We start from the raw sequence: 19,691 nt of genomic DNA, 5'->3' as shown, positions 1-19,691 counted from the left end.
TGTTTCATTTTAACGGTGTTAAAAATTAGGCAATATTTTAAATTCATAGAAGTCGATTGGTCATATGAGATAAGATACAGCAGTTTTATAATAATAATAATAATAAATTTTATTTAGAAAGAATGCACTTTACATTTTGAAAAAAAAAAATCAAAGCGCTAATGAGCAGACAGTATGTATCAGTTCACAAAAGTGGTGTAGAATGTGGTGGTCATGTGACTTCAACCAAGAAGTGGATGTTCATCAGGAGTTATCCTCATTTCATTTACATAAATAATCCTAAACATACTGTTATTAAAATTCAATTACCTCTTCTGGGAGGCTGAACTTTTGCAGGGGGGGGGGGTCTGGCTGGGTTTGTTGGCCAGTCACTTGGTTTTGTGTTGTAGGCAACACTAGTGGTTAGTACTCTTGCCTCAAAGCTGGTTTGAATCCTGGCTGGGATCTGTTCAGAGTGTAACCTGCCATTGCCCCACAGTGGCTGGGATAGGCTCCAGCAACCCACAACCCCCAAGAGGGAGTAAGCATATTTAGAAGACAAATGAATGGTTTTGTGATGTCACAACATAATTTGAAGACAAAGAATTTGAATTCAAGAAACAATAAGTGGGTGAGACTACAACATGATGAGTCCTTTGCACATTTTTCGGCCGCACAGAAGCAGAAATCAAAAGGAGAAAAGGGTTCCCGATCACTGTTTAAGCTTCCAAGCAGGAATTTTAAGACATTCATTCACGTCAAATCTCCAAGATTAAACAAAAAAAACTATGAAACTGAAATCTGTTGAAAATAGCTTTCTAAGATATCTTGCAGACTCTACAGAACACAAGTGATGACATGAATCAAACATTTTTGCAATCATGTGGATTTTGGTCAGATCAAAGCAGCGGCAATAAGGTAGCGCTGGCTAAAAACAGAAGTGTTTCAGTAAAGACAAAAGCAGTGATTGAGGATGAGTGTGTTTGAGTGTGTGCTTTCACACATTGACACAGGCATGCCACAACTAGAATGGGGAATGGGTGTGTTCATGCAGGCAGGTAAGCTTTGTTTAAACCTGCTCTCCTTGTCTGCTGCTTCAGCAGTCCAGCACCACATACTTGCATTCAGGATCCTGGAACCCTCCCTCATCAGGTCATAATTTCTAATTCTGTGTTTGCCTTGGCTGGGTTGGAACCGTCAGAGCAGGAGCTATGTCTGTGACCGTGTTTTATGCCAGTGTGAGCGGTTCTTTGGAGGTAAAGTAATACTTCTGAATGCTTGTTTTGGGGCTTTCTGATATGTGTCATTTGATGTTAGATGTTGTGTCATTGGGACTATGTTCACTTCCAGTAGTTTATGATGAAGTCATTTTGTGTCTTCTTTCTAGGTGAAGAAGCGTCAAGAAAGGATCAATTCTGTGCTAAGTTCCAAGAAAATCGCCTACAAATCTATCGACATCACACAGAAACCCGAACATAAGGATTTGATGAGGAAAATCGCTAACAACCCAACAGCAATGCCTCCTCAAATAGCCAACGGTTCCAATTACTGTGGAGTAAGTGTTGCACACGCAGGAAAAAGTAATAAGGAGTTATGATTGTGTCTATCTATATTTATTTTCAATGAATTCGAAGAAAAGTTTTGGTGTAAACAATCTGAGTGCTTGCAAAATAGTAGGACAATGACGCAGCAGGATGTGGACATTAACTGCTATTGACAATGAGACACACCCTCAGTCTGGCTTGACAGGCACCTCCTCAGCTCTGACAACTGAACCGTAAAGGAGTGTTATTTTTTTACTAGAAATATTTATTAGACTTATTCAAAACTAAAAACATCAAACAAGACCTTCAGCTGAAGATGGCAGGGCAGGCATGACATGCCTCTGCAATTGAACTCATATCTAGAAACCAACCAAAAAACACAATTTTGATTTAAAAAAAAAGAAAGGTAAATAAATATACTATAATAATGGCAATTAAAGGAGTGTACTTAATTAAAAAAAAAAAAAAAATCACAGAAACATATTAAATGTCACCCGCTAATTTGTTAAAAGGCATTTAAAGCACAAATGCATTTAGAACCACAATATTGTAGCATTTGAGCAAGAGGGTGGGTTATAAATGAACCGAAAAGAAGGCATCTAAGTGATATAACCCAGAGGACTTATTTTCCCATTCTAATGTGACAGGGAGACTCAAAAAACCCATACTTTTTATTTAGAGAAATACTCAGTATTTAAAAGAAGAAAACGATATTTTTATCGTAATGCCACTGGCCCATCAGTGTTCTCTCAGTGAACGAATTTGGACACAAAGAGAAGAAAGAAAGAAAATATAACAAACGCAGTGTATGATTGAAAATTCGCAAGTGTATGATTGAAAATTTTAAAAAGAAGTTTATTTACTAAACATGTGTATCTGCCTCTGTGTGGAAGAACTCCTGTCATATGCTTATTCTAATTTATGTATCTTTTCTTTCTTCCAGGATTTCGAAGCATTTGAGAATGCAATTGAAGTGGGAAAATTAGAAGAATTCTTAAAAATTTAAAACATTGACCAATACCTGGCTGCCCTTGTGATGGAAGAAGCTGTTTCTTTAATAAAAAAATAATTCATTTCTGTTTGATTAAAATGAAAGAAAAAGTGGAGAACAATGCTTGCAAAGCCCAAGTCTTATTGTTTATTTGAAAATAATTGATTGGAAAATAATTGATTCAGTTCTTTGAAATAAATATCTCTAAAAGTTGGAATTACTTGTCTGTCTTTTTTCGTTTTCTCCTTTCTATGTGCAAAAGTGACTCTGTGGTACTTCATGTCTTTTTTTCTATATGTCAACAAAACCCTTCCACAATCTCAACTTACTTTGCTATTATAAAGGCAATTCATATCTATCGGACAAATAATAAACTACAAATCAAAAAATAAATTAATAATAAAAATTGACTTTTTTACAAGATAAAAAAACGTCTAGAAAAGAGCCATTAAATAAAACAATGGAGGGAAGTTCAGTTTTTTCCTTTAATACAGACATGCCAGTGATTTATTCCTCTTTTTCAGCTAAACAATTTGCCTTAAATTTATCATTGTACCCGATACAATTTTTGGTTGGATTTGATCATTCACAATGTGCATTATTTTAATTTTTTCAGGACATTTGTAGAGTGGTTTCTTGAAGCTTTTTCTAATTTCACGATTCAAGTATTATGTAAGTTAGTTAATGACATTAAATATGCATATTTTGTAGTTAAAAGCAAGTAAAACTTTAAAGAAACTGCATCAGGCACCACGTCGGGCGCACATCGGGGGCCTGCTTGTTGTAAAACGATGTCGCGAGCTGATGACGTCCTCTTTCTCCGCTGCCCGACAGGAGCACAGAGTATGTTTGTTACTGTGCGATGACAATCCATGATTTAAATAGGCATCGTAGCTTTTAAAATCAACCCTGGAACATTTTTGTGATTGATTATAACTATTTTCTTGTATTTTTGCTTTATTGCAGAACTTTGAGTCCGCCATCCATCACATTTGAACAATGGCCGAGGAAGGGTGAGCATGACTTTCTGTGAGCTAAAAGTACAGCCTTTGGGACCTTTGTCGTTATGCTAACCTGCTTGAAGTGACTAAAACTGTCCACAGAACAGACTGACATCCGCACAAAATTTATGATAAAATGTAACTATCGTAAACGATAGAGAATGGGTCCTTAAAAAGTCCCTAAGTGACTGACATAGTTAGCTAGCCTAGCCAAGAACCCGGTATGGATTAGACATGTTCTTGTGTCGCATTCAAATAATAGGTTTGTATCAGTCTGAATAAAATGAAACAAAACAACACGCACAGTTGTGCAGTGGTTAACACCGTTAGTGAAAATGTAAATATCAAAGTTCGAACTCTAGTTAGTAAACACACTTAAGCGAACTAGGTGGCACTGGCATAATAAATCGCAAGCATCACCAAAACATTCTTCTTCCTTTTTTGTAGCTATGGAGTCCAAAGCTGTTATCACTAGGTGTGTTTGCATTTATACTACCCACCAATCCAGGAATGCTCATTCTTTTAAACGAGAGATGCTACAGCCTGACCCACTGGTTTGATGGCTGGTCTGGTGGCTAAATTAAGTCATGTGAGCATGCCAATATAAGTTTTCTGTCGAACTTGCCAAGTTTAAAAGTATGTCAAGGCTTTAGATAAATATTTGACTTTTTTTAAAGTTTGAAATCATATTTTTTGGCTTTAAAGAAGAATGCCCTTTAGTTTGGATAACTTGTTTAAAAAAGTGTAATTGGTTAAAAAGTTTAGTGTTAAAAGGCTTGTCAATAAAGTTTTAATTGAAGATGAAAATTTCTGTCATCCATGATACATGCTTTCATTTCGGATTTAGAAATTCATGAGTTTTACTTATGTCGTGTGGGTTTGAACCAGTGTAAAATATGCACTCATCATTCCAAAACAAATGATAACCTAGAAGTGATTATTAAAATGTTACCACCAAGGTATGCCTGATTCGATCCTTGCAGTTTTGCAAAAAGAGCTCTGCTGCATGAATGATGACTTTACATTCTTTTGTCGGATACCCCTTCACTCTTCAATGAGTGATATCTTCTTTCTGACATGCCAGGAGCTGAATATAATGATCACATCTTTTAGTGTTGCACTTGCACTGTAAATGTAAACCCTTTTTTTCCCCCCTTTCCCTTGGACAGCATTGCTGCCGGAGGTGGGATGGATGTGAACACTGCTCTCCCAGAGGTGCTGAAGACCGCACTCATCCATGACGGCCTTGCCCGTGGAATCCGCGAGGCTGCCAAGGCCCTGGACAAGTAAGCCCAAATGCTCCTTGACTGCCATTTAACCCTTGTGCTATCTTAGATGACCCCACCTTTACATTGACGTGTTCTCCCTACCATGACAAAGGTGGATAAAGGTGGAAAGATTTCATGTAATCCATGGACACCAGTGAAGATCACAAATCATTGAAGAAAAAAGGTTCAGAGCACTGTCCAATGTTAAAGTGCCTAGGATAGCACAAGGGTTACAAGAAAAACTGATATTTCTGTGATGATATCCTGGCTCCCTCTGCTGAACATCATGTGGAAGTCTGCCATCGTTACCCAATGTCTGTCTGAGATATGTAGTCCTCTCAGAGCATCGGTGTTGTTTCCATTTGTGCTTGAAAGTAATTGTGGTCTTGCAGGCGTCAGGCCCATCTCTGCGTCCTGGCCGCCAACTGCGATGAGCCGATGTACGTGAAGCTGGTGGAAGCCCTCTGCGCTGAGCATCAAATTAACCTGATAAAAGTACGAATGCATCACTTTGCCTTATAATGTTAGCAGTGGAAATGTTTTCATCCCTGCAGCATTAGAGACGATGAGCTGCACTTTCTAAATCTGTATCACTGATGATAATTTGGCTCCCTCTACTGACCTCTGTGAAGAGATGGCCATTGTTACCCAATTTCTGTCTGAGATGCAGTCAAAGCGATTTTAAATATCTATTTTCTCTTTGCTTTTTACCACAGTTGCCATGTTTTAACACCTCGTTTGAATTGCTTTGTAGGTTGACGACAACAAGAAGCTCGGTGAGTGGGTCGGTTTGTGCAAGATCGACCGGGAGGGCAAACCCCGCAAGGTGGTCGGCTGTAGTTGTGTTGTTGTCAAGGTAAACATCTTTATTTATTTTAATTAAAGAAAAGAAAAAAGGGGTAAAGCTATGATTTGGCAGAGCAGTTGTGTTTAGGTGATTTTTTTTTTTTTTTTTTTCCCCCTCTTCTTAAATAGGATTTTAGCCAAGCAAGTGCAGTTGCTGTGCTTTGTGCTGCGCAGCTGTTTAATACCTGGCGAGATGACAGCCATAGTACGAGCCCCGACATCCTCATGTGATATCTGGGGTCCCTATAAGTGGCTACATATGTTAGCAAAACAAGCTATTATTTCATGTTTCCGTTTATGAATCCATCTGAATTGTTTGTATTTGTGATTGATGTAGACTAATGACTTTTCCGACTGGTAAAAAGTTTAAAAGCTGCCTGTGGAGAAACTTGGCGAGCTTGTACTGCCGCTCTTTGCTTTGAAATGTACAAAATAAATATTGTAACTTGATTTTTAACGATGAGCCAACATGACTGCTGCAAGTGATGTGAAGCTCTGAGAATGATCAAACTTTTAAAAAAGTAGCTTTGGTTTTAATGAGCATCCTTCTTCCCGTCTAGAAAAGCTTCTCACCATCCAAGAATCTTATGTTGCCTAATCCTCAATGGCACTTTAATACTTTAAATTCTATGGTGGCGTCATCTTAATCTGTAATTTTGTGCTTTCAGGATTACGGCAAGGAGTCTCAAGCCAAGGACGTGATTGAGGAATACTTCAAAGCCAAGAAATGAAGTGTTAATAAAACATGAAAATGAAATTGTCTTAAGTATTTCCTTTCTGATTTGTGAAAGGGTATTTGGCAGAAAATTGGGATACACAAAATGCATCCAGGTTAGTGGCAGTAAGTTTTACATTTGAATGAATATTGTTGAGGTTAAAGAAAATACTGAGGTCTCCTTTTTATCTACATATTCCTGAAGTGACATTCCAAACCAAAGAAGCCCTTCAGAAGAAAGCAGTACAAAAAATGATGAATAGGACAAACACTTAAAATTTGCTTCCATGACAATTGAGACTAATGATCTGTAATTTACGTTTATTGGAAATAATTTACATTTTATACCACAGACAGCATTGTGTTGTGATTATACCACCAGGAAGAAAATTATTTTTTTTAAAGTCCCAGTATTTGTTTGTACAGAGAAGCCTTCAGGTAGAGATGCTCCGTTCCAGGTGACGCCTTGCTGCTCCCAGGATGCTCCGTGTAGCTCTTCATCTTCCGCCTTTGTGCTTCAGCTGCATAGACATTCTAAACTGGGGGTTTCAGAGGGTTGTTCCTGCATCAGGACCAGGTTGCTAAGGTGACCCCTTTGTCTACCCCTCTAAAAACCTCTTTGCTTAAGACCGCTCAGAATTATTCAGACATTCAAAAAGAAAAAAAAAGATGAGAAAACAAACAGTTGCAGCGTAGAGTGCTTTTGTTCTTAAATAGTAATACAAAAGGAGGAAGGGGGCTGCCTGGCTGACCATTTCCATGGTAACGTTGCATGAGTCCATATTGCTATGACAGTTACAGGTATTCAAACTCCAGTGCTTGGTGAAGCGCCAGCAGGTCAGAGTGACTGGATATCCTCCAGAAAGGCATGTTGTGCTGTGGAGTGGAGACAGATGATTAAAACCCAACGGCTCTCTGCCACCAAAAGTCATGCAAGCTACAGCAGCTTGTTTCTTTGCAAAGGCACCACAAACACAGCCCCATGCATTTCAAACAGAGAGCATTTTGGGAAATGTTATGTAGGAAGTAAGGAATTAACCTCACTTACATCCAGATAAATCTGACTGGAAGTGAGGTTTGCTGAGTAAAGGGAAAGTGTATTCTTTTTTTTTTTTAATTATATGAATTTAAGTTTTCTGTAAAACCTCAACGAGGACTACATATCCCAAAATGCTGTGCATAGTTTCAAACAATTCCAGTCCCCCTCAATATAAATGGAAACCAAAGTTAAAGACATTCATATACAGACCACCACTACTTTGTTTAGGCATAATTCCAGCATTGTTGGTTGCCATAAACGGACTTCCAAAGCTTGGTTAGTGAGTACATTCAGAAAGACACTTCAGATTATATTCAAGATTTATAATCTTATTTTAAGAAGGACATACGCACTAAACCAAGCTCCAGCCCCAGACCCTGACAGTTCAGGTAACCCGTCACTCAAAAGGAAAAAAAAAAAAAAGCCAGTAGACCAGAGAAAGTCAAAGATTGAAACAAAACTGTCGCAGCAAAGAAAGCCAGGGCTCGTCCAACCAGAGCTCACACTGGGCGGAGTAGGCGGGGTTGGTGGTAAGGTAGCGGGTCCATTACCTTTTTGGCCGCCTGCTCCTCTTCCACACCGTCCCCAATAACAACATACACAACTTTTCTGCCAAACCTTTGCATTATGCGTTCAAAGCAACTCTCTTTTCCTGCAAAAAACAAATAAACAAGGGGAGGAAGGAGGGTCACATGGTCAGAGGGGTCAACGTTCCGAGGTCATTTGATTACCTGGCTGGCAGCATGCTCTTCATCCTTCCCATCGCCAATCACAACATATGTAATGTTAGTGCCAAAGCGGGAGACTATACGCTCAAAACAGCTCTCTTTGCCTGGAGACAAACAAACGGCTTTCACAGGTTTATCTTTGTTTGGGTGGAATCAAAATGCAGGGAGAAGAAGCAGAGCTGTGCACCTCAGAGTAACTATGAGAAACACACATTTACAATATGTACAAAAAAAATATCAAAGGATCTTTACAGCATTTCTAGGTTTATCACATATGTCAGATAAATACTTTAAACTGTAAAGGAGTCTTGATTCAAACTTCAAAGTACAAAAACATAATGATTAAAAAACATCTCTATTTTATAAAGTTTTTAATATGTCATGATTTAATTGGTCAGAATTGAAAACTAACCCGTGATATCCCAAAACAGATCAATTCTAAAGAGAAACAAATGTATTATTCATATCACAGGCATCTAACTAAATATTGTTTTTAGAGTAATATATATTTTTAAAATAAAATGTATATAAAAGGGCTGCATTGGTGGCGCAGTGGTTGGTGCTTTCGTCTCACAGCGACAGTCCCCAGCTGAGGACCTTTCTGCGTGGAGTTTGCATGTTCTCCCTGTGCATGCATGGTTTTTATCCAAAAACATGCTTCACAGGTTGACTGATTACTCTAAATCGTCCCTAAGTGTGGATGTGAGTGTGTGTGGGTGTGCGATTGTGTGGCGCTGCAACAGACTGGTGACCTGCCCACAGTGTCCCTTGCCTTTGTCCAACAGTAACCAGGTTAGGCTCTGGCCGCCCCGTGACCCCGAAAGAGATAAAGGGTTGGATGAATATGAAAGTTCATTTGTGAGGCTGGATTTGTGAACTAATAATGGAAACATTTTTGTCTGTAATATTCAATTTCTTTGGGAGAACCCCCCCACCCCACCCCCTTGAGCTCCTTCCCTTCTTGTGGTCCATTATGCAAATCCTAATTAAAAAAACTTTTTTTATTTATTTATCATTAGGATTACATGCAAATTTCTTTCGTCGGATGAGAAAAAAACATTACCAACACATTTTACACACACCCAAAAAAATTCACGATAATGGAAATGTTGGTAGTCAGGAATCCCGACACAAACGAAATCAACTTAAAAACACCATAAATATGTTTTCATGCTCATCTTCTGAGTAAATTCTCATAGCTGGGAAGCAATTCCTGCTAAAATCATCCAAATATCAATTTTTACTGCTTCATACCAAAAAAAAGTAATGTTTTTTCCTAACAATGCAGATGCATTTATGAAGTGCTGCTATTTTTATTTCCCTACTTTACAAACAGCATTACGCTTTGTTACATCTCCATTTCCTGGTATCCTATCTCACCTATTTTCGTTGCGCTGTAAATGTTCTCGATTGGGAAAACGGATCCAAGACTGTACAGGAGAACTTTAGCGAGTGCTGGTATGAGCTGCGTTGTGGTCACCAACACGTTTACACAGTTACTCCTGCAAGACAAAGGGAAGAAACACAGTGTGTGAAGACAGAGATCCTTCTCTGTACTTTTTAAAAGACCCATTCAACTAAAATGGTTCTTTAACCCTTGTGCTATCTTAGATGACCCCACCCTTACATTGACGTGTTCTCCCTACCATGACAAAGGTGGATAAAGGTGGAAAGATTTCATGTAATCCATGGACACCAGTGAGGATTACAAATCATTGAAGAAAAAAGGTTCAGCGCACTGTCTAGTGGGTCTAGATGACCCAACTCCCAATGGTAAAGTGCCTAGGATAGCACAAGGGTTAAGTGGTTTCAACACGTTCTTGTGGCATTTTTCTAATTATGGAGGAAATATATAAATAAAGAAAATTAAGCATAAAATAGCATTTTTGAGTATTTCTACATTCTTATAGCTGTGAATCAGAAGCAAAAGGAAAAATGCAGTTGAAAAAAGATTGTAGTTGTGATGCAGAAGCTACTATTGACTAGCCTCTCTGTTCCATTCTGCTGCATCCACTTGCAGAAAATTAATCCATGTAAAGTGGTAATCATTTTTTTATCATCCACTTGTCTTCAAGGAATTGTAAGGAGGAACTTATGGTTAAATTTCAGGGTAAACTTGACAAAGCTGTACCTGGAGCTGATGATGGACAGGGATTTGAGGGCGTGAGTGAGCCAGGAGTCCGTGAGAGCCTCCACCTCAGCTCTGAGCTGCAGCCAGGCGTCTCTTTTAGCAGGACCAAGCAGACCTAAAACACAAGACCTTCTTTAATCTAAAGATCAGGCATTAAAAGTTCTGTGCACAAACCCTCAGAGTAGCAGCAAAATAAAGCACTTTCATTTGTCTCCTTCATTTGCGCCACCACTGAACATCTGTTTCACTCTGGGAAGCATCACCCCTCCTGCTTAAAAACTTGTAAATTCCATTTTCATTGGCTTACCCCCCACATTGTTTTTGTATGTGCTATACAACTCTTTGACTCGTCGGTAGCGGAAGGCAAGTTTCCTCATCCAGTCGACCCCCCCGCGGACACCCGTAGCCAGGCACAGGTTGGCGCTGGTTGCAGCTGCATGGAAGCCATCAGTTGCAAAACTGTAAGTACTGTCAATAATAATAATATGTTTTATTTGAAAAGTTTGCTCTGGCAAGTAAAAACAAAGTAATTATTGGTGTATTTCTCTCTTTACAAACACAAGAATATTAGTTTCAGAGGAGCTTGATCTACAAAAGTGGAAATTTTCAAAATAAAAGAAATCCAAAAAATCACCTTAAATCCTGGCCATTGTCGTCTGATGATACGTCATCGATATGTACCTGATCACATTCCTAAAAGGCACGGATAACAACACAAATGAATGGCTGAGTCTCAACGCAAATATTGTGTGTTTTGACCACTAGAGGGCAGTAGTTACATTTCATAAAGTGATCCTGCTTTCAAGCTCATTTTTGTTGCATACAATTTTGTGAAAACTGCTCCACTACTGAGGGTAAACTGTGTGTTAGCTGTGTCGGTCTTGTGGCTCACCTCCAGATCATTAAAGAACAAGTGTGTGTCGGCCAAGCTGAAGATCATCTCTTCCATCCTTAAGCCGAGAGTCACCGCCATGGGAGGGTCCTGCGGGGGTGGGGGGAGACATCATTTTAAGAAAATATAAAAAATTGCTTCAAATGCTCTTCTGAAATGATTGAATCCATCTGTCCTCAAAACCATTTAGTCTTTGACACACTTTCCCAATTCACACCTCTACTCTCCCACCTCTATTTGTAGAGTTGGTACATTCCACCCATCACAGCGGGTACTGACAGACAGGTTGCACTTGCTCTGTCCCATCAACATTCCTACTGTTTGCCCGTGTGTGCATGAGGGGGGGGGGGGGTGCCGGAAGGGGGCAGGAAGAAGAGCGTCTTGCCACTGCAGAGGGTGCAAACCCTCAGATGCTGTATGTATTTTTTTTTTTTTTGCATGGATTGTGCACACGCGTGTGTGTTCTAGCTGCACAAACCATCACGTGGGATAGGTTTGTGAGCTACTGCACAATTCGCTGACGCTGTCAGACGACCAGAATAGAAGGAAAACTGACAGGAGGGACAGTGAAGTTAGTGACGAGAGTGTGAAAAAGAACAACATGAAAATAGAATGACATAGATTGAGAAGTGTGGGTTGTGTTGGACAGACTGATCATCTGGTCTCCTGCTTTCACTTGAGCTTAGCAAGGCCGACTTTTCATGGTGATGCCATATTTACTCCTGGTTATTCACGGATCCCTTAGTAAAATATGAGGAATATGACAAGCGTGCATTTGGCCGCATGTGCATTCTTTCAGAGAACCCATGTCCTCAAAGCCATATGTTAGGGGAACGTAGGTCTTGTGGTTTCTGTTCCAGTAGCATTAAATCTATTTTAGGTGGAAGTGTGAACAGACACAGCTGCTCCAATATTTCCTTATTAGCAGAAAATGAGGTGAAAAATTGTTTCAGAAAATATTTTAGGCAAACATTTAGAGAGGTGCTTCATCACTATTAATCATAAGCACTTGCTAGTCGGCACAGGTTTCTAAAAGAAAAGCTGAGATGAAAATTCTAAATTCTTAAGTTAAAACTTTTGTCCTCTGGTTGAGACTAAATTGAATAATGAAAAGTTTGTCTTTGCAAAGAAAAGACAAAAGAAACATTTGGAGAAGCCATCATTGTGATGCAAAAGAAGGCACATTTCTTAATATCAGCCCATCCTCTTCTGGCTCTAACCCCTGGTCATGATCTGTGTCTGTGACAGGCAGATTCAGGATGAAAAGTAAAGAAAATGAGGAGCATAGATTACAGTAAAAAAAATAAAAAACAGTTGAGGGGCTTTGGACATGTGGTCAAAATGCCTTCTGGATGTCCTCCAGTGGAGGTGTTTCAGACATGTACCACTGAGACAGCTGGTATGGGAATGCTTTCCTTTCCTTTGGGAGGAGCTGAAACAGCTGGCAAGAGAAGGAGAGGCCCAAGAGTGGTGAAGAAATGGATGGATGGGGTGCTATCAGAGAAATGTACTTGTATCTTCATTAAAATCAAAATTCTTCTTATTTAAAGCCCCACTCCGATCTTCTTTTGAGTTATTTTAAAAGTGTTTCTCAGTTGTCTTTTAATTATGATTATGCCATTTTTAGACAAAATTAAAAAACCTGACATTAGAGCTCCTGATTCACAACTGTTTGGATAAAGAAATACTCAGAAATGCACTTTTAAGCTTAATTTCCTCTATAATCCATCTTTAAAAAATGGCACAATATGTTAAAGAAAAAATAAAATTTTCATTGGAGTGGGTCTTTAAAGTCCTTTACACAAAATAAACAGGCATATGGTGCAAAAAACAAATAAAGACACTTTCTTAATATTAAAAACAAATTTTCAAATATTCCTCTTAGCAGCCACAAAGCATACAGGACTTTTATTAATGCCCACAAACTCTTTCCTCTGCAGCTTTGCACAAGCCTGCCTGTGCTGTGCACGTTCCAGCTTCCGCCTGTCAAGGACCAGAATAGGTCAGGGAAGCAAAAGCCGTGCAGGCAGGCTGGTGGCTACCAAAGTGCCCACAGGAAACGACATCACCCCATAAAAATCAAAATCCTTGGCTCCATGTGATAGTCCTAGATCGGAGCCAAGAACCATTAAAATGAAGGAAACTATAAACATTGCAGCTAATATTAAAGAATGCGAGGCCACCGAATCAGTTCACAGTGAAAACTGAAGTAAACATCGCTCCGAGAAAGAAAAAAAAGAAGTGTTGTATGTACTAATGAAAGAATGGGCGGTTATTAACAGACCTATTTTATAATTGATGCAAGCACAAATTAACCGTAGCATTCCTGGAGCAACTGATGTAATTTAAGTAACCAACTGAGGGAAATGAACCATGTGAGCTCACTGAGAGTTGTCAAGTTAGAGTGGACATGAGCCGAATCACCATTATGTTGTCATAATAGATATATGATATAGTTTTACTACTATAAAGTTTTGTTTACATTTCCATTCCTAGTTCCTTTTGTAGCCTTAGGAAGGCTAATAGTGTTTTATTATTTATTTTTTTAGGATTTTAATGATTTCAAGCGGTTACCATCCTTGTAGGTTTGAACAGGTGATGTACAGCGGACTAGAAATGTTCATCAGACCTGACTCTGCTGAGATTTAGGCTACCTCTACTTCCATATTGAAGCATGTTAAAAAAGGGAAAGCAAATGGAGCTAAACACACTTTATCAAGTAACCCTTGGGGGTCAGTTACACAAGCGTCCCAAAAGTTACAATACTTTACAAAATCTGATTTGAAAAAAACGTATCGAACCTCTGTGGCAGATGTTCATGATTTTTTTATGTCCATCCATCCATCCATCCATCCATCCATCCATCCATCCATCCATCCATCCATCCATCCATCCATCCATCCATCCATCCATCCATCCATCCATCCATTGTCTTTCGCTCAGGGGGCAGCAGTCGAAGCAAAGATCCCCAGACTTCCCTCTCCCCGACCACTTCCTCCAGCTCCTTTAGCCTCTCCAGGATGTCCTGGGTCTTCCCTGGGGTCTCCACCCAGTGAGCCAAAATGGCTAAATACTCCTTTAATTCATAAATGTACTCATTATATACAGGCTATAATGGCTTCTCCATTATATATACATATCATCAGAATCTCCAAATAAACCTCCAAAATGGGGAATTTCAAGGATCTACAAAGTGAGTTTTCATGACAACCATTGAGAGATGTAACCACACCTGTAATCTTTCAATTTTTTGAATAAACTTATAGTGGAATGTGCAGCTTGGAGACCAAAATGACATTTAAGATGCTTCAACAATGACAACTGTGTGAACGAACTTGTCTCACCTTCCCATATTTCTGTGCATAAGAACCTGTGAGCAGAGAATGGAAGACAATGATGGTCTCGTCCAGATCCCAAACAAACACTCTCTGCAAAACAGGGAGGAAAGACCGTGAGAAATTCTTCTCACAGAAATATCACTTATGCATGCCTGTAGTGTCCAGACAACCATTTCTTTCAAAGACTACAGTCACAGGGTAGATAAAGATCAAAAGGAAAATCATATATTCATGGAGATTTGAAAGGAATATCCAGCCAGTGCTCCAAGTCCAATGTCAGAGCATGTGTTTTTAGGTCCCTTACCTCCAGGTCACTGTCAGGGGCGGGAGAAGGATTGTTTTTGCGGCCCCTTCCGCGGGACTTGGATCCCCCACTCCGGCAGGCTCTGTCATCCAGCTCTTTGATGGGCGTGGAGGGGCTCTGCACTGTATCGAAGTCCGCTGAGAGGGAACGTAAACACAGACAGGGCGTTTGAAATATTAAATACTAATAAGTCCTCAAACCTGACAAGCAATATAGGATGTGCTCTGCAAACACACCCAATCAGATTCCACAGGAATCATATCCACCGCAGGAAGAGCGATAACTTTCCGCAATCAGCTGCTGACTTGTCAGGTTTAATAGTTCGACATCATCGGTGTGACTTCAGTTAATAGGCTACCGGAAAAAAATCTCTTCCTATTAGGATTGACTGATGGGGATGTAGATCATTGTGAATTTATCAGAGGGAAGAAAAGACAGAACTTTGCATGAAAGCATTCGAGTTATGCAACCTGATTCTTCAGACAAAGATTCTGCACATGCAACAGTCTCACACACATTCTCGTGCATGAGCTCCCGATGCCATATGGTCCCACTGCTGCTCAGTAATTAGAACCAGACCCTAAACTTCGCCTCTTGTATTGTTATGTCTCAATCAGAGAAGAGAAAGAGTGCAAGGGTCGGGGGATGATGACAACGACAGCCAGTTTTTAACTTACAAATTAATAGATACTAGCTGGAACTATCAGGGAAAAACAAGGCTAAAAGGAATTACAAAATTAGCTTTAAAAGGAATAAAGGTAGTGACAAATTCCTTTAATCGGGCTTCAGGAACAACAGCCAAAACAAACCACAAAAAGGTTAAATTTGAAGCCAAGTTTCTGTGCTCAAGGCCAATTTTTTCTGAATCTGGTTTTTCCTTTTTCCTCTTATAGACAAAACTGCAACATTTAACATAAATTAATCCTAATCAAAGTATTTAACGGTACATGTCAGCTCTCCTAATTAGCTAGGGGTAGCTTTGGCTTCAGAGTAAGGCTCCTTCCTGTGCTTCATCATGGTACTTTGTTATTTTAAATCAAAAATAGACAACAAAAGTGTGACAAGAAGGAGGTTTGCATGTATATTGATCATTTCTTTTTTCCAAAAAAACCCTGGAACAAACCTGGGTGAAGCTCAGCCGCCTGTCCGGTCATGGCAGGAGCGGGATCCTGCAGCTGGTAGGCTGCAGTGGAGCCTGTGCCATCCACACTGTTGGAAGTCATGTATGTCCCATACGTGGAGGCAGAGTAATACTGCGCATATTGGTTTTGGCCAAATGTTGTGTATGAGGGATAGTCCTGCAATAGAAAGCATGAAGCATGAGCACTAAGCAATGGAAATCAACAGGAAAAAGCAAAGGGGAAACTGTGATTATTTGATTTTTTTTTTCTTTTTCTGAAGAGGGGCCAAGGCAGACTTTTGAGGACAGATTTTACAAGCGTTCCCTCCTCCTTCTCTAATCTTTTATCCCCGCCAATCTGTATTTTACATTTCTGAGACAATAAAGGTCCTGTGCTGCTTTTTACTGACCCAAGTTGAGATGGGTGCTTTTATGAGTCAGCTCTCTTAACCTGTCACCACGTCCATCTCTGGAAGCCCTTATAAACCAAAGCATACCACATGAATGCACACACATGCATGCAAAGTGAATGTGCAGTACCACCGCATCAGCTGCACACACTTTAACCTATTTTATGTCAGTTTCTTTGTTAGGCTTTGTTTCTGTAAAATGTATATAAACAAGCTTTCATGACTTCAAAAATGGTTTTTGAACCTTGGCAGTAATTAAAATCAAACTCATTATAACATTAAACCTAAATGCCAAACCTACAAAGTTTTTTATACTCCTATAATAAAGTACTTTTTTGTTTAATACAAAATGATCATTTAAACAGATTTATGGCCCCACAACACAAGGAATTCAAAGAGACCATACTCTCCACAAGGGTCAAAATTTACTTTTCTTTCTGTAAACAGAGAAAAAAAATCCTCCATGATTCTGTTACTGCTGTAGATGTGTCGATCATATGGACATGAAGAACTATTCTGCACAGTCTTTCACTAAGACTAATTGTCTGTTTCTGTTAAACCTTTTCCCACATTTGAAGATTTTAACATTTCATTTTCAAATCTCGCCTGATTGAAGAATGTTGCGTGGGAGCACTGCTGCAGAACCGATTCAGGTCTTCAATATGGTTGGAAAGGAAATGGAAAAAGTTGCTTTGCTTGAAGGCACTTTAAGAGCTTTTCTTTTCAAACTCTAATCATTTGCATATTTAGTACACATTTCTGACAGCCCTATGTCATTAGCATGATTCAAATTATCCTAAAACCCCTTGTACAGAACTTAGTCCATGTTTTCTGCCTTGTACTTCATCATCTTTCCACTAGGGGCAGTTAAGGGGCTTTTCCTACTTATTTTCAAAATGGTCGCTTCCATAACATTTCAAAACCCCTTTTAGTTTAGTTAATTATCAAAACATTATGGTGAGAATAACTCCCTCATTGTTAATAATTTTTTTTTAAATTAGTACTTGCTGTGTTGAAATAATAACATTTGTTGATAATTAACTCTTTATAAAACAGTCACACCATTTTAAAATCTGTGGATGAAATTTAAGACACATGAGGTGCTTTTTTCCTGAGCTCTCATGTCAATATATTGCATCTTGAACTAACATTGTTGTGACCAAAAACGTACAAAAACACCCAACATTTCATAATTTATACTATCTATGTCTCATAAAAAAACTGTACTATAAAAATGTTTTTGTAAATTTCATCCAAGGGTTTGAAAAAACATCTTTAATCTAAAAAAAAAGGATATTTCTGTCAATTCTCTGTAGTGGGCTTAACAGGATTAAGAAACAGGATCACCTATAACGGGAAAGTGGCGGCTAACTGTTAATAGCTGCACCCCCACATTCACAAATGTAAACATTCCAATAGTTTAACACCTTATTGCACGAGGACCTTCTTGAAGTAGCAACTTTGCTTAACAGCGCTTTGCTCTGCACAGACTGCATACAAATGGCTCAGACAGCATGAGAATGAGCGCGAGGTCCTCCTCGCATACCAAACTGACAGCATCAGTGGGAACCAAGCCAAACCCATAATCAGCTGTTCTTTCTCCACGCTCTGAATGGATGAAGCTCCTCAAGCAGTAAAAGACCTTCTTTATTTTAGATTGGTGGTTATAATGTTACACCAGATCAGTGTCATTGATGGGAATGCACGTTTTAAAAGAATTAGGGTTTATTCTAGTACCTGCTGCGTGGCAGTGTAGTTGGCGGGGTTGGAGACTGAGTTGTTGGTGGCGTAGAGGCCTGAGGAAGGAGTGAAGCTGGAGCCTTCAAGAAGAAGAGCATCTTAGTGTGATTGTGATGTAAAATTGTATATATTGTTTAATGTTTCAAACATCTAAACCCGTTCAAAGCGCTCCAACCTGGCATCTGGTATGGTGAATATGCAGTCTGTCCGGGCTGAGGTGTGGTGAAGCCGGGGCTGTAGCTGAGGCCTGTCTGCAAGGGGGACTGACTCTGGGTGAGGCCGCTTTCAGTTTTAATGCCTGGAAGCATTACACCAAGGTCTGTGAAAAAAAAGGAAAAAAACAGAATAATAAAGCAGAGCGTTACTAGTTTAATACATACTATACATAAATAAAACAGCATTGTGGTCATGAAACACATCACTTGTTTTATTTCCTTCACAAAAAATGTGGCTGCAGCTCTTTTTCATTGTGTGTTCATGGATACCATAAGTGGACAGTCCGTAGGGCTGTCCCGTCTGAGAGTAGGCTGTGTAGACAGTGGACTGCTGCATGCTGCCGAACTGGGGTTGACCAGCGTATGACGGCATAGAAGGGGCTGCCGGCGTGGAGAGGATGTGAGGGTACGGCCTGGGTACAAACTGCTAACGTCAGTCAACTGACAGCAGAAAAGTAACGGCATAGGGAACGTGGCGCCAAAACCAGACTTACTTTGAAGGGTAGAGAGGAGGAGAGTACTGGTGGGCTGAGCGAGGGCTGTACCCGCTACTGGTAATGACTGAAATAAAGCAAAACAATATGCTGACAGCAGTTTACGGATGGTGCCAAGTGACATTTTTTCATGTTTTAGCAAAAGCTGTTCTTGAAAAGCTCAACTCAAGGCCAACTGGAGCCATTCCATTCCAGTTAACATAATCTGAAGCATTTTGAATGGACAGAAGCCAAGCTAAAATCCCCTACAGCGGGCCTCATAACAAAACACAATGTCTGTTTATGGTCATTGAGATGTCAGAGCGCAGCACTGACAAACACCCTGCTGCTCCTAAGCCCTCTTTCTATTTTGTCTAATGGCTTTCAAGTCACAGTGTTGTGTGTTCTGTTGCGTAAAAGTCGCAAAGGGTTATGCGTCTGTCTAAAAATGTCTTCCTGTGTCCAGCCTTTGATGATGCAATTCAAGGACAGGCAATACTTGAGTGGATTAAAGCTTTCAGCAGTGTAGTTACTGATGCATGATGGGAAATTTTGACTTTGGAGCAATCGGAAGAGATGCAGACAAATGCAATGGGCCATACCTGAGCCTGCGTATGTGTCTAGTGCTGTGTCGCCCGTCGTTGTGACTGTGTCGCTGCTGTTCAGAGGCTCTGTTTTTACTAAAAAAGGACAGGAAAGCATAACAGTTTGAGTACGACACTACAAATTGATCACACACCAAAGAAAAGGAATAATAACACTGGCAAAAAGCACAAAACTACCATGCACCTCCCTGCCTGTGAAGAAAATGTGTGCAGCCCTCCCATCTGATGAAACTCCACATGGCTTTCAGATTTTATGGCTCCTTGGCTTTTTCTTGTGATTTTTTTACTCTCAGGAAAAGTATAAAAACCATAAAGTGTGATGACTGATTTTAAAAAAGTAATCATGCATTGT

At 39.7% G+C, this 19,691-nt stretch overlaps 3 protein-coding genes and 3 non-coding genes across 18 annotated transcripts in view; 5 read left to right on the top strand and 1 right to left on the bottom strand.

Moving 5' to 3' along the window:
* Positions 1-1,059: 1,059 nt before the first annotated feature.
* On the top strand, positions 1,060-2,731 carry zgc:153284 (SH3 domain-binding glutamic acid-rich-like protein 3). Its single transcript, XM_004083693.4, has 3 exons — positions 1,060-1,235; positions 1,367-1,534; positions 2,467-2,731. The coding sequence occupies exons 1-3, from the start codon at positions 1,191-1,193 to the stop codon at positions 2,527-2,529; spliced, it is 276 nt and encodes a 91-aa protein (XP_004083741.1). The 5' UTR covers positions 1,060-1,190; the 3' UTR covers positions 2,530-2,731.
* A 515-nt stretch (positions 2,732-3,246) lies between these two features.
* On the top strand, positions 3,247-6,386 carry rps12 (ribosomal protein S12). Its single transcript, XM_004083698.5, has 6 exons — positions 3,247-3,357; positions 3,481-3,527; positions 4,685-4,801; positions 5,176-5,278; positions 5,538-5,639; positions 6,298-6,386. The coding sequence occupies exons 2-6, from the start codon at positions 3,514-3,516 to the stop codon at positions 6,358-6,360; spliced, it is 399 nt and encodes a 132-aa protein (XP_004083746.1). The 5' UTR covers positions 3,247-3,357; positions 3,481-3,513; the 3' UTR covers positions 6,361-6,386.
* Positions 4,520-4,596, top strand: LOC111947132 (small nucleolar RNA SNORD101). Its single transcript, XR_002872947.1, has one exon. It is a non-coding gene; the product is annotated as a small nucleolar RNA SNORD101 (small nucleolar RNA).
* On the top strand, positions 5,030-5,113 carry LOC111947126 (small nucleolar RNA SNORD100). The gene has a single exon (XR_002872941.1). It is a non-coding gene; the product is annotated as a small nucleolar RNA SNORD100 (small nucleolar RNA).
* LOC111947125 (small nucleolar RNA SNORD100) lies at positions 5,370-5,452 on the top strand. Its single transcript, XR_002872940.1, has one exon. It is a non-coding gene; the product is annotated as a small nucleolar RNA SNORD100 (small nucleolar RNA).
* A 262-nt stretch (positions 6,387-6,648) lies between the features above and the next one.
* eya4 (EYA transcriptional coactivator and phosphatase 4) overlaps positions 6,649-19,691 on the bottom strand; it is a 38,945-nt gene continuing 25,902 nt past the window's right edge. For 6 of the 13 annotated variants that reach the window (XM_023953126.2, XM_023953128.2, XM_078942416.1 and 3 more), the window contains 15 exons: positions 19,337-19,414; positions 18,756-18,822; positions 18,532-18,674; positions 18,222-18,365; positions 18,044-18,126; positions 15,900-16,074; positions 14,777-14,913; positions 14,479-14,562; positions 11,135-11,224; positions 10,877-10,935; positions 10,550-10,710; positions 10,243-10,357; positions 9,492-9,613; positions 7,935-8,035; positions 6,649-7,220 (listed from right to left, as the gene is read on the bottom strand). In XM_023953126.2, coding sequence (XP_023808894.1) covers positions 7,140-7,220; positions 7,935-8,035; positions 9,492-9,613; positions 10,243-10,357; positions 10,550-10,710; positions 10,877-10,935; positions 11,135-11,224; positions 14,479-14,562; positions 14,777-14,913; positions 15,900-16,074; positions 18,044-18,126; positions 18,222-18,365; positions 18,532-18,674; positions 18,756-18,822; positions 19,337-19,414 — 1,640 coding nt within the window. In that variant the 3' untranslated portion in view covers positions 6,649-7,139. Of the gene's footprint in view, positions 7,221-7,934; positions 8,036-8,114; positions 8,216-9,491; positions 9,614-10,242; positions 10,358-10,549; positions 10,711-10,876; positions 10,936-11,134; positions 11,225-14,478; positions 14,563-14,776; positions 14,914-15,899; positions 16,075-18,043; positions 18,127-18,221; positions 18,366-18,531; positions 18,675-18,755; positions 18,823-19,336; positions 19,415-19,691 lie in introns of all 13 variants that reach the window. The other 7 variants (XM_023953127.2, XM_078942414.1, XM_078942418.1 and 4 more) reach the window with 2 other exon arrangements.

This window comes from Oryzias latipes, chromosome 24 (assembly GCF_053564925.1).
Source record: "Oryzias latipes strain Hd-rR chromosome 24, Olatipes_Hd-rR_3.1".
Lineage (NCBI taxonomy): Eukaryota > Metazoa > Chordata > Actinopteri > Beloniformes > Adrianichthyidae > Oryzias > Oryzias latipes.
This window is presented reverse-complemented; position numbering and strand designations above follow the sequence as displayed.

What these genes read in the sequence shown, in the direction of transcription:
- zgc:153284 (XM_004083693.4), top strand. Translation starts at nt 1,191, where the DNA reads ATGTCTGTGACCGTGTTTTATGCCAGTGTGAGCGGTTCTTTGGAG. An exon ending in GTGTGAGCGGTTCTTTGGAG is followed by an intron (nt 1,236 to 1,366) that starts GTAAAGTAATAC and finishes TCTTCTTTCTAG; the next exon opens with GTGAAGAAGCGTCAAGAAAG. An exon ending in ACGGTTCCAATTACTGTGGA is followed by an intron (nt 1,535 to 2,466) that starts GTAAGTGTTGCA and finishes TCTTTCTTCCAG; the next exon opens with GATTTCGAAGCATTTGAGAA.
- rps12 (XM_004083698.5), top strand. An exon ending in GCTGCCAAGGCCCTGGACAA is followed by an intron (nt 4,802 to 5,175) that starts GTAAGCCCAAAT and finishes GTGGTCTTGCAG; the next exon opens with GCGTCAGGCCCATCTCTGCG. An exon ending in ATCAAATTAACCTGATAAAA is followed by an intron (nt 5,279 to 5,537) that starts GTACGAATGCAT and finishes ATTGCTTTGTAG; the next exon opens with GTTGACGACAACAAGAAGCT.